Source organism: Cupressus sempervirens, chromosome 2 (assembly GCF_028749045.1).
Source record: "Cupressus sempervirens isolate cs-2001-9-10 chromosome 2, ASM2874904v1, whole genome shotgun sequence".
In the NCBI taxonomy this organism is placed as follows: domain Eukaryota; kingdom Viridiplantae; phylum Streptophyta; class Pinopsida; order Cupressales; family Cupressaceae; genus Cupressus; species Cupressus sempervirens.
This window is the reverse complement of record NC_143119.1, coordinates 417048707-417062792: the sequence shown is the minus strand read 5'-3', so window position 1 is coordinate 417062792 and position 14086 is coordinate 417048707. Positions and strand designations below refer to the sequence as shown.

Sequence of the window (14086 nt, the reverse complement as noted above, 5' to 3'; positions counted from 1 at the left end):
AAGCATTAATTTCCTAGAGACCTTAAATCAAACTCTTACTGTCTTCACTAAACAAGGAGATTACTATTCTGACTTGAAATGAGTAGTCTTTATGATAGACTTGATAGAAATCCACCCCAAGAAATATATAATATGATCCTATATATATATATATATATATATATATATATATTCATCTGTATACAGGCTGGTGTGAGTAATCAGATTTCAAAACTCTATCAGGCCGACAACATCATAGAGAAGATAATACCAAACTCAAGTACCAACTTCATAGATATAACTACTCCCACCAAATATAATATTCTAGCATGTTCATAATGCAGAGAATCAGATTTGTAGCTTGTGGAATCTCCTTTTCTTTTGGGTAAGATGATTCTTATTAGAAACCTTCCATAGTTTTGTCTGATCGCTAAAAGATAACTGAGATTTTTTCTTTGGTGTCTTTCTACTAATAATGTCTCTAACACTCCGCTCATCCATAGTTTGTTGTCTCTACAGAATTAACAGTGTTGTGTCTAGTGTATAGTTGCAGATTCGTATGCCACCATGGAGTGGAGATGAAGGGTCAGATTGAACTATGGTGTTTTTTATCGTTGATTCTTGTCTATCCTTATTCTTTCTACGCTACTTGTAGTTATTTGTATATCTTGACTGGATTGCCAATGTCCCGATCCTTCAGATTTGCAGAAGATATGCCGTCTTATAGCAAACACTATTTGTTGGTTGAAGGAGGTTGAGATTCACGGTTTGTTGTTTGCTGAGTGAAGTTGACACTCATGGCTTGTTGTGGGTTGAGATGGGAAAACAATTACTCCTCGATGATTTCAGATTTAATCGGCTTGTCTGGTTCGGTTATGATTTGTCCAATGTTATTATTGCCTTTTTCCCTAATCGTATTGGCTTCCTATCCTCCTTTGATTTTACATATTTTTGGTAGATGGAAATATCGGAAACTGCCCACTACACCACTTTGGTTGCCAAAAACACCAAGCAAGAGGCTATAGATATGTATGTCGAGAGTTCTAAATCTGGCTATTGATGGAGATGAATCAGATGTTCTAAGCACGCAAAGTCAACGCCCACAATTTGGATTGTTTTCGATGGCTTTTGTAAAGTGGCATGGGCACTGGCTTTCAGAAAGACATATATCATGGTATCAGATGATTGAAGTATTCTTCACCGAATCCATGAAGCTTTTGAGCACCACGTTGTTCATGAATGATTTTGCCCCAAAATTTGCCTTATACTGCCATGAGTTTGAGTGCACAAAGGTAATAGACTGAATTGCTTTTCAGAGCTTCCATTTATGATGACCACTGTAGTCCCTCCATTATGTCAAAATCAAGAATACGCAGAAGGAATATCCACCGCAAACATTGATTTCACCTGCCAACTCACGCGTCGATTGAGAGGAGATAATAGAGCGGGGAGTCTAAATAAATTGCTGCTCAATGGATACCTGATCAAATTTCAGTACTTTTCCTCCTATAATAAAAAAAAAATATCGATCTCAGTTTTTTTTTTTAAAACCATATTAACAAACTTTATAAAGAAATCAATTAAATTATTGAACCAATGCAAGGACTGAAGATTCATGTTACAAATATGCCATCAAGAAGATTAAATTTTTCTTCTGCTTGTCTTAAATAGATTCTCAAGAATCTAGAGAGATTTCACCTAAGCGTATGTGGAGACAAGGGTAAACAATGTAATCAACAACATCCAATTGTTATCATGTCATCTTTCAAAAACGAGCCACCTCAACACACTCGGAGCCATATCATATCAACTCAGCAAAAAGAGAAGTATGAAAGAAGCAACTCACAAAAGACCATAAGAGAATACCTGTAAATTAATCTTGATACTGCCAAATTTCAACATTTAAAATAAGAAATCACAATAGATACATGAACTAGAGAAGAGATACTTCCTTAAATGTTGTTATCCAACTAGGCTCTGATACCATGTTAAAACTAGAACCAAGAAATCAATGAAGATAACCAGCAAAAAATAAAGAGAGAAAATTGAAACGAAGACACCAGAAATGTCTTGGGAAAATCCTTTGAGAATGAAGGGAAAAACCCAGCCACACAACGCAAATATATCTGTATTGATAATAAAAGTTCAAGTGTACAATATCCTTTGCTTGATGAGAATATATAACAATAGAAGAGACTCTTCATAGTATAACCGAAAGTCTCTTGAGATTCTCATAACTCCTATAATTAATTATGACTCTTTGAATATTCATGCCTCAATGCATGTGAATGAATCATGTCATTTACATTTAATATTACAAATTAAACTTAAGTGTCCTTTTCAGCTGAATATGACAATAACGGTAATAACGTCCAGATTTCTAGAGATAAAGATCTCTATCGCAGCTACAAACTTTAACACGATCAACAATGCAATTAGGTGTTCTTTGTGCCCTAGGAATCCCAACTGCACTCCTATTGTCCTTTTGATCACAATGCCTCTTTCTAAGATTAGAAAAATTCTGAATAGCAGTGGTGAGTTGCTGCACTGTATCAGCTACACATTGTTGTCCCTCTTGTAACCCTCACATGGTTTCTCTCACCTCTTGGTTTACATCTTGTGGTGGACTATTTTCCCTTCTCTCACCCATACCTTTACCCTGTTCAGTATCTGTAGATGACTCTTGATGAGTATTAGTTAACCTTGCCACTATCTCCTCTTCCAATACCTATGATGGTTGCCAATGTTTCTTGTATTATCTCTGATAATACCTTCTTTCCCTGTCACTTGGTTGCATTTACAATCTGATTTTAAACACTATGGATGGTAGGAAACTGCTCTGACACCAAGTAAGAACCCTTCATGGCTCTAACTGCTAGACTGTTTCTGATGTTTTATTGTTTTGAGATGGAATTACATAAAAAATATACATATGCTGAAATAAAATTTCTGGAAATGAACACAGCAGTACTTTGGGCATAGAAGACTATTTGTATTACTTTTTCATCAATACATAACACTAAAATATTTTACATTAGAAAGCGCACCCATTTTTTCATTGTAGAAATTACCTGAGACACTTGCTGGCAGAAAAAGAAAACATTCAGAAGCTTGTATCTCCTATCAGCAACAAATCCCCAAACTGGTGGTATCAATCATTGTGGTTCATCTACGCGTCCTTCTTAAAAAAAATTACTGATTTTTTGAGTGCCTACTTCAACAAAATTGAATCATGTACAGAAGAGAGGTTAGAATATATGAATAACCAGCAAAAAACAATGATTTGAATTACCATGAGCAGCCAATAACTCCTAAATTCAATGCCCTCAGCTTGCTATGAAAAATATTCCTTCAAGTTATCAATATCATTTATGAATAACCCCTCCAATCAACACAATGATGAGTCATGAATGAAGCCAACCAAATTAGCAATATTAGGCAAATATTTTACACATTTAACTCCTTTTACAAAGATGATGCAACACTTTTGAATGCCGATAAGCTTGAAGGACTGCAAAAACCCTTTGTCTCTCACAAACTCCAATTCTTGAGAGTAGAATTTTCAATCAAAGCCAAAAGTGACTTCTACAACCTCTTTAATAGATAACTCTCATACAAAGAGAAGTCGAAGCTCTTCAAAGAGCAGCTTGGATGACTTTACACCAGAAATGAATAATCATTAAGCATTTTAATGTCTTTTCTCTATAGTTGGTGCATTGATGGTTAATTAAAATTAATGCTCAATGTGACCCCAACTGATGATGCCATGACCCTCAGTTTAAGTAATGATATAAAAATCATAATAACTTAATAATATATAAGCTCTTAACAATTATTGTTTAGTTAGGCCAAATAAACTTTAATATCTCCATTATTACTCAACTTTTGAATTTCATGTAGACTGGGAGTTGACATGATAAAGTTGCATACGACCATCCCCTATTTCAAAAAATAGAAAGGATCCCTCTCTAAGCATCTCAAAACTTACTATAAATAGAAATTACTACATATGGAGTCCAAGAGGCCTCAAACGAACACCAATCTTGCAAAATTCTGACCATGGAAGAAGCTTCATCCCTTAAAGGGACCCTCTATTCAACCTTATTGACCTACAAGTGTCAGTGATAGGCCAATCTACTCTTCTAAGTGATGTCAACTTCATCAACTAGAAGTTGACATCATAGAGAATGTTGAACAAACCAAAATGGGTCATTGCATAAGTGCTCCTTACTTTGTCTACACTTAATGCTTCTCTTGTTCACTAGTTTCTTAACATCCTTCATCACAACTTTTCCATTTCCATCACATCTAATGCTATACATCTTCATGCCAATAGCAATGGGTTTATTCATTATTTATGCATACTCATGTTTTAGTGAAGAATGTTTGATTTTTAATGAAGAATGTTTGATTTCATTGTGGTTTCAAGGTATAATTAACTGCCACCCATTCCTTTACCCTTATCTAATTATATCTACCATTATTTCATATTCAATTAATTTAAGGAGGATGTCATATGATCAGGTCTAATCTTAACTATATAGGAATATACATGAATCTCTAGATCGTAATTGACAAGATTTGTGATCATATTAATATTAAATACACTTTTTGTACTTCATTAAATCTAGATAGTGTTTAGTGTCACTGTACAAAAATGAGTGTCAACATAGAATTCTTTAAAATTTAAAGCTGAATGGACAGTAATTGATGAAAAGATGATATTTATGTGGACAATAAGCTTACATGACCTTTCTATCACACTCTCATTAGGGTTCTAGCATTTTCTTTGCATAAGCTTTCCATAGTTTGATGCATACTTAGCAATTTTCTTAGGTCTTAGATCATCTCCAAAACTTTTCCATGAGAGATATCAATTTTAGAGGTCTTCATACTTCATAGACACATATATAGGGTTTGGAGCTCAAATTCTCATAGAAATATAGAAAAGAAAAATACTTTCTATCCTACTAAAAATTATTAAAGGTGATGCATGTGTATCTAGGTCTTCACAAAATAGTTGAAAATATATCAAAGGCCTAATGGACTAGAGAACCTAGCAATAAGTAAGCAATTATTCAAAGTGATTAAGTCCCATTATTCACACAAAGTATGTTGCTACTAAGTTACTAGCAAGTCACCTAAACTATAATGATTGGAGACAAGGACTAATCTTCTTTGTGCCATGTTCTGCACATGTGACATTAGCATGCCCTCCATGGCTTGCCTCAAGATTTCTGTGTATGTCATCCCTTAAGACATCATGAAGCATCATATGGAGCTTACTTAGCTTCTTCAACAAAACTATCTGCAGCTTCAAAGCAAAATACTCTCCAATGAGAAGCCAAATGCAGGTTTCAGATGTCACATAAACAATTACATAAGTTGAAAACCCTAAGGGATATGCAGCTAATTATATCTAGTGCTACTAAGATACACAGCTTTCTGAAGATTAGACTCAAACTCTCAGCCTAGTGGAAACAAGCATGCTGAGTAGGGCGGAGCCAAAATGTTGGTGCAGCCCATCTAAATGACCATGGCCTTGCTCTCTACAAAGAGCTTCTCACTTCAGTGCACATAGCTACGTTTTGTTTCTTTGTCTAGACGTAGTAGAATATCCTTATGCAAAGTTTACCTTGTTATAACTTTCCAATAAATATTTCTATAACCAAACTCTCTTTGTGCTCTATTGAGTTGCCTTTTCCATCCCTAGGGTGAGAATTTGTGTTATAAGTTTTCCTATCACCAAAACATATTTATTTGTATAATGGTGTCATTTTTCAATAAAATTATAATCACATATTAAAGAAATGCTCTGAATTTTCAAATTTTCTTTTATTCAGTTAATGTCTAAGGAGTTCGCTAATCATTTCTAAAAATATCCAATTTCATCCTTGAATTTAATTATGACCTATTATTTACTAGGGGGCACATGAACTCTTGCATGTGGAAGAGAAATTGTATGAGTGGTTGGATCTGAATGAGGTACTATGATTATTCTATCTATCCAATCATTCCATTCACTAAACTTATAATTTATGTGACTTCTTAATCGCATCTCTTTACAGCTTTTGCCTGAAGATGTTCTATGGGAAAACCCTAAAGAAGATAATCACAAACATATGGTTTCACAAGATGGTATATATCTCTACGAAACTAGTCAGTTGATGGAAATGGTATGTATCATATTTATTATTAAGTAATTTTATTCCTTGCATGTTTCAATTGATTGGCATGGATGTCTTCTCAAATTTATTCAGCTGCCCTTAAATGAGCAACTGTTACTAAGCAGACGTTACATAGATGACTATCATTTAAATTTCTTGATATCATGTCCATTTAATCTTGCAATTTTAGTTCCTAAAAACCGGTTCTTCTCATTGAGTGACTGAAAATAATCAGATTAACAATATTAACGGGTCACCATTTGATGGGAAGAAAAGTTCAAAATTCAGTAGTTTGTTTTGATCTGGAAAAACTCTTAAAATAATGAACTAAAATATATGCCTAATAATATATTGTAGTTTTTCAATAAACAAAATGGGATAAGTTATGTAGTCTTATCACTAATACTGATATCAGTTTGTTGTGTTGGTATAATGATGTCCACTTTTGTTGCTGATCTGTTTAAAAATAGTGCTTTGAACATTTATTCATTTAAAAAAAAAAACGTGAGACTTTAAATCTATGGTAAGAAGTGATAAACAATTATACCTTGTTGTAGAGCCCTTGGCCATATGTCAAGGAGAGGAAGCTACGGAAAACCTTTTGAAATTCAAAGTTTACTTGATTTGGTAAGTTTAACTCATTTCTTTGTCATTATATGTTGACATAGAACAAATATCTGTGTTGACAAGTTTCTCACCTTCTAGTGTCAACTACTACCTATGTTTATTGAGTGATAAAGGTTTGTATTTGTATTATTCTGGACTATAAGTATACTGTATTGCAATATAGTTTGATATCAAGTGAATACAAAATGAGTCCTTATTAGGTATCCCATTGTCATATGCAGTCATCTGTCTTTTCATTTCATTTTATTGAAGGATCATGGTTCTTTGTTATGAAGTTTTAATTTCATTATTATGTAGATCCTGTCACTTTTTACCATTGCATTTATGTAATATTTCCATGAACATCTCATGAAGGATAGCCAACCACATCTCTTTTGAATCAAATCTATGTAACCAGAGCCTTGAAAAATATTCCTGTTTTGCATGTACACACAGTGACACGCAGACACATGCAAAGCAAGAGAAGAAAAGTTTAGCTATGTCATTGGATACTTCTCCCTGGCTTCCTGAAATTGTACCCCATTTCTTTTAATGACCCTTAACTGTCTTTGCTGTAATGTTGGTAAGCAAAGATAATTTTTTGGTGCTTTGTGTTTGTTTTCAATTTTTTGTGTTTTGAGTTTATATGGTTTTTTGTGCTTTAATAAAATATGTATATAAAAATTGAAATGCACTGCTAAGACAAACTTGCAAATAAATTGCAAGAGAATTTGCATTCATCAACTTCAAATTCCTCAATATGCACTAACCAAACAATATTCAGCAACAAAGATTTAATTAATGACAAGAACCTAGTAATACAAATTTATCTCCACCATTAAAATGCAGGCTACTATGATTGTAAGTGGCCTTTCTCAGAGACCAATGGGATTTCAGAATACAAGGTGATTGCCATCAAATGCTAATGCAGCTTCTGTATGAATTCGCAGCAGGTAGAAATACCAAACATAGGCCTGTAATTACAGATTGTAGGTACCTTCATAGTGATTGCAGCCTATCTAAGGAATAAATTGCTGCTATAAAACAGTAATGGCAGCCAATGGAAATGCCAAACGCTGCCTAGTAAAATGACAGCAGCTCACCCATACACCAAAACAAACTCTCCCAGCCAGCAATGCAGGTATGTGTAGTGCAAAATCAATCTCTCCAACAGATCGAGCCCCTCAAGAACTGGATAAAGAAATTAACAATAACTCCAGATTTGCCACCCAATGATTGACTTCTCAGGTACAGTAAAAACTGTAGGAGAAGCCACATTGAAATTCTGAGTGTTCCCAAATTCAAGACTCCACTATACTTCAGCAATGGAGTATACCTCAACCTTAAAACCCTATTACCTCACCAAGGGAATTGAATTCACAAATCAGAAAACCTCTCAACCAAGCAACAAAAGAAAATTAGACAATTGGATGATGGATGATAGATTCTCATAATGGGAGCCCTAGTTATAATCCCCATTGTGCAAGCTAGCTTCAACTACACACCTTTCACTTAAAAAATATTTTGCTTTAACTTCAGCATATAATATATTTTATTAATTTCTTTTTGCTCCCAAAAAGAATATTTTCAATCATATCATGATATTCTAACACTTGAGGTCATTGTTTCTTGTCCCCAAGTTTTAAAACCTTTCAGCGTAGTTCCAACAAACTATGACACTAAGGTGACCAACATACAATACAAGCAAAAATAACAACCTCAGCATATTTAGCTGAAAAATTACAGTTCACCTATCTTGCAAAAATGATTAAAGAAGCATCAAAATCAAAATCTGACAACACAAGAGGAATCTTGATGAAGAAAAATGATGAATGAATCTGACAGGGTGACTTAATAGAGATGCTCCCTCCAAGATTCTTTTAGCTCAAACTAGAAGTCAGAAATAAAATCCAAGAGCATCACTCAACTCCTTTAACTCAACTGAGCTCATCAAAACCAACTATTGACTTACTATAAATAGTAGTGTAACACCAATACTGGGGTACGTCGGGACAATGGGATGCCAGGCCGAGTTCCTGAGATGTGGGAAAAATGAGCCTCATTTTAGAGATGGTAGGGGGATGGCCATGGGACAACAGCAAGGGGAGAACAGGGCATGAAGGGGTGTTGTATAGTATACAATGTACATACAGAACTTGAAATGCTAATTATGAAATGATGTTTTAGTAGAACATACCAAATTAAGATACTTGAGCATAGCAAAATTGCAACATGAACTAGAATCATTGAACATTCAACATAGTAACATATTACATTCCCAATAGTAACATTCAAAAATCAAAATTCAAATAGAAACTCAAGTGCCCATCCTAGCGCCAGAATGGTTGTAGAATGGCGAAGGTGGGGATACTTTGGTACTCAAGTAAATAGTGCAAGGATGTCTTGGGGATGGGTACTTTGAGGTTTGGAAGGGGATGCGAGTCCCTGTATTACATTGATGAATAGTAAGTCCCTCAAAACAGAGTCAAAACTAACTATAGGCTACTCGAAAGCCTAATAACTCCACAACTGAGACCCTCAAATCTCCATTCTCATCTCACAAGGGTTGTGATGATGAACTGACTGAGCCAACTGCAAGAATTTGCTAAAAATGGGGACTCTCCTTTCCTAAGATTGCTTGTCCCCAAGAAACTCCAAAGAAAAAATGTATACCGTAGTCCACCTAGATCCCAAGGGTGAAAATATGCGATATCTTTGTCAAACATAACTGACTCCTATAGCACCAGCACCCAAATAATAGATATCAATAACCAAATCATTTGAAAAATGGATGAAGGCACTAATGGAGGCAACAACTCATCAAAACTCAACCCAACTAAAACACCAACTTTGGTAACACTCGAGTCCCCATCTAACTAATACTTGCACCCAACTACATTGAGAAGATGGTAACAGCCATAGGTAATTGAAACATTACCACCAACTCCAACCTCTGCTAAATTGTCCTAGATGTGTTGATACTGCAAGTGATCTAACTTGCAGCTATTGATCCCATGTGTAAGAAACGGTGCTAACCCATCCAATATTGGATGGTATAAAACTAAAGCCAACCCACACCAATGTGAAACCAAATCCTCTACTAATGGATCAAAAGTGACATGATAAGAACTCATTAGTGTGTATTGTCGGTAAAAAGCTTTGAACTTTGTTAGTCTCATCAGAACCAAACCGAACCATGAAGTCCCTGTGGGGAAACATTGTAGCCAAGGTCTCTACAATCTTTCCCAATAACCATCAAATACCATGAAAACCCTGGATAAGAGCACTCTCAATCTCCTAGTATGGTTGATCTTGCAAATCTGCACTCTCCAATAGATACTCCATGAAAGGCTCTATGTAGTATAAATTATATGAGGAAGTGCCAACCTACTCCCATGCGAGCCATAACTAATCCCTTTGAAAACATGGCACTGCCAACTATCCAATGCTATTAGTTGTATCAGATGAAACAACAATTTTGCTCCCGACAAAAGGAAACAAATCTTCATGAGAGCACATTCCCACATCAAGTGATATTTTGACCAAGTCTTGTGAAGGTGAGGGAGTAGTTTCAAAAACTAATGCACAATCTGAAGAGTCCACTGCTTCCATGCCAACCAATGGAGAACCTAGCACAACAACAATCACTCTGGAATCCTCCACTAATGCCCTCATCTCCTCTGTGACTTCTGCACTCGGATCCTAGAAGAATGTAACTACCTCATCATCACATCCATCCTCCCTACCCGTAGAAGTAAACTCACCAACCACCACCATCTAAAGTTGAAATGGATCTGTGGGTGATGTTTACCGAACATGCTCGAACTCCATGATCACCTCATCCAACTGTGACTATGACTCCTAGAGAGTCAACTGAGTATATTGAAGAGAGACCACAGTCACCTCAAGCTCATCGGTGAGCTCAACCACCTCCTTCTCTTTCCCTAACAATGTCTCAATAATCAAGATACAACTACTCGGTACCTCTGGGAACTCCTTATCCAAAGAAGTGGAAGCCCTTGCAGAATTGAACTCCTCACATGTCTCAAGTTCCCCCTTAATAGTAAGTCCCTATAAAGATCGATCCTGGGACCCATCCAAAAACTCCTCGAACTCATTACCTACATTTGGAAAGGAATATCAGACCAGCAACAGCTCCTAGCATCCTTAAATGAATCATCATAGGTATCCATCCTATCTATATCCACAATTCCTGACTGAACATCCATTGTTGTCCTTTGACCCTGCATACATGACTCAGTGTCATGCTGTGAATCCATAATGCCAGAGCCTAAAATAACCTCTATTGACTCCATCGTAACACCCAAATCACTAACATCACAACTGGGTGACTCCATAAATGCATCGGTCTCATCAAAGTAAGCCATTGCGTCCTACACTAGATCATCACTGTGACAACTATCATAGAAATTAGTGCTCACACTCTTTGCATAGTCTCCAATAATAATCCCATCCTGAAGAGATTTTGAATGGTCAATGGTAGCAACTACCTAAATAACATCTACATTATCTATAGCAACAACTCTAGAATCCTCAACTTATTGAAGCTTAGTGTTTTTGTCCACCAATGTCACTAACACGTCCACATATCTTTATGTGGAAAGCCCATCATCAAGCTTACGGATAGGACTAGTGGGTGTCGTACTAAACATAGGTGCATCTACATCATGAATACCTTCTAGGGGAAACTCAAACCTTTTTCCTTGCATCTTGGGTGATGGTTTGTTAAAAATGGAAACCATGTACCTTTCTGCCCTATCTACCATCCCTATATCCAACAATCTTGCCTCCAACCTTTTTTGATGCAGTTTAAGTCTTTCTATACTCTCCCTCAAAGCATTAACTTTCCTACTATCTTCCTCTCTACTCCGCTAGCTCCCAGAACTATTAGTCCTCCTATGTTTGTCCATAGCTAGAAAATGCTAGAGTGGTGATCACTCCAAATATAATAGAAGATCTGAAATAATAATAAATTTCCCACCCTATGGGATGACAAGAAATGGCTCTGGTAACCAGTTTAATGACCGTTAATTGTCTCTCCTGTAATGCTGGTAATCTAAGATGATTTTTGGTGCTTTGTGTTTATTTTCAATTTTTTGTGTTTTCAGTTTATATGTTTTTTTGTGCTTTCCAAAAATATGAATATAAAAATTGAAATGCAATGCTAAGACAAACTTGGGAATAAATTGCAAAAGAATTTATATTCACCGACTTTGAATTTCTCAATATGCACTAACCAAACAATATGCAGAAACAAAGATTTAATTAATGAAAAGAACCTAGTAATGCAAATTTATCTCCACCATTAAAATGCAGGTTGTTGTGACCATATGCAGCCTTTCTCAGAGACCAATGGGATTTCAAAATACAAGGAGATTACCATCAAATGCTAACACAACTTTTGTATGAATTTAGTCCCAACACGTCAAATGTAGGTACAAATACCAAACACAGGCCTATAATTTCAGATCGCGGGTACCTCCAAAGTAATCGCAGCCTGTCTCAGGAATAGATCATTGCCACAAAACAGTAACAAAAGCCAATGGAAATGCCAACACTGCCCAGTAAAATAATGACAGCTTACCCAAACACCAAAGCAAACTCTCCCAGCCAACTACACAGGTATGTTTAGTGCAAATTCAATCTCTCCAGCAGATTAAACCCCTTCAGCACTGGATAAAGAAATTAACAATAACTCCAAACTTTCCACCCAATGATTGACTTCTCAGGTACAGTAAAAATTGTAGGAGAAGCAACAATGAAATTGTCTATAATCCCGAATTCTAGACTCCACCATATACATCAACAATGGAGTAATAAATCAGCCTTCAAACCCTTGTACCTCATCAAGGGAATTGAATTCACAAATCAAAAAAATCTCTCAACCAAGCAACAAAAGAAAATTAGACAATTGGATGATGAATTCTCATAATGGCAGCCATATTTATAATCTCCAATGTGTAACTTAGCTTCAACTACACACCTTTCACTTAAAAGCCTTTTTGATTTATACCTAGGTGCATGATATAATTTGTTAATTTCCTTTGGCTACCAAAAATGACCTCAACCATATCATGATATTCTAAAACACGAGGTCATTGTTTCTTGTACCCAAAATTTAAAACTTTTCAACCCGGTTCCAATGAGTATGACACTTAGGTGACCAACATACAATAATAACAAAAATAGCAACCTTAGCATATTTAGTTCAATATTAATAATAATTCATCCGTCTTGCAAAAATGATTGAAGAAGCATCGGAGTCAAAATCTAACAACACAAGTTATCCTGACGAAGAAATACACTGAATGAATCTAACATGGGTGACTTAATAATATAATATAGACGCTCCCTCCAAGATTTTTTCAAGTCCAAACCAGAAGCCAGAGATAAAAACTGAGAGCATCACTGAATTCCTCTAACTCAATGGAGCCAAAACTCACCACAACTGAGACCTTCAAATCTCCACTGTCAGCTCACGGGAGTCGTGATGATGAACTATCCAAACCAATTGCAAGATCCTGCTAAAAATGGGAAAATTACATTTTTAGTGTAGAGGGATCAACAAATACACTCTAGCATGACTAGTCATATTATTTGGATCTTTATATTTTCTGAAGAATTTAAGCAGAAGTGTTTATACTGAAATATTGTTATCACAAGGAAAGATTACTCATAGATTTTAAAACTGAAGCTGGAGAAAGAAAAGCATGTTTCAATTACAAAATATACACATCATTGTCATGATGGACCATAAACTAGTAAAATCATCTCAGACCACATGAATTGAAGATTCCTAGAAAGAAAATTGACAAAGGTAGGCATACAAAAAAGAATGTTTGATCAAGGTGTCCAAAGACCCTAAAATCTATATATATTTTTGGTCAGAGGACAGATCTGTGCAAGTTGTTCTTGAAGATACTCATTTAGTTGCTGGTAGTAGAGGCTGTTTCAAAATTAATGCAAAGCGATGAGGCTGTATGTCACCATGGAGTTCAAGGAGTCGACAAAGAATGAATTGTGCTGGTGACCAATTTGATGGAGATTTGAGATGAACATATTTTGCTTATTACAGCAGCACTCGTTACACTCAAGATTCCAGGATTGTATTTGAAGGCGGATTATTGGAGGCACAAAGTAAGGAAATGGCCAACCATTTCCCATTAAATGCTTTGTACTGAGAGGTGGTCAATTGATTCTGATGTCTTTGGATAACTGAGGAAGAATTGCAGGAATATTCCTTTCCTTTGAAAGAGAAGCATCTGAAATGAACTAATGTTTATGGACAAACAATCCAAGGAAAGACTTTGATA

The 14086-nt window shown here is 35.7% G+C and overlaps 1 protein-coding gene across 6 annotated transcripts in view; it reads left to right on the top strand.

Annotated features, from left to right (window-relative positions):
* Nucleotides 1-14086, top strand: part of LOC149572873 (protein EMSY-LIKE 1-like) — a 287381-nt gene that overhangs the window by 247017 nt on the left and 26278 nt on the right. For 4 of the 6 annotated variants that reach the window (XM_089812007.1, XM_089812006.1, XM_089812004.1 and 1 more), the window contains exons 6-7: nucleotides 5905-5964; nucleotides 6048-6155. In XM_089812007.1, the coding sequence (XP_089668133.1) occupies nucleotides 5905-5964; nucleotides 6048-6155 (168 nt within the window). The remainder of the gene's footprint in view (nucleotides 1-5904; nucleotides 5965-6047; nucleotides 6156-14086) is intronic. The other 2 variants (XM_089812008.1, XM_089812005.1) reach the window with 1 other exon arrangement.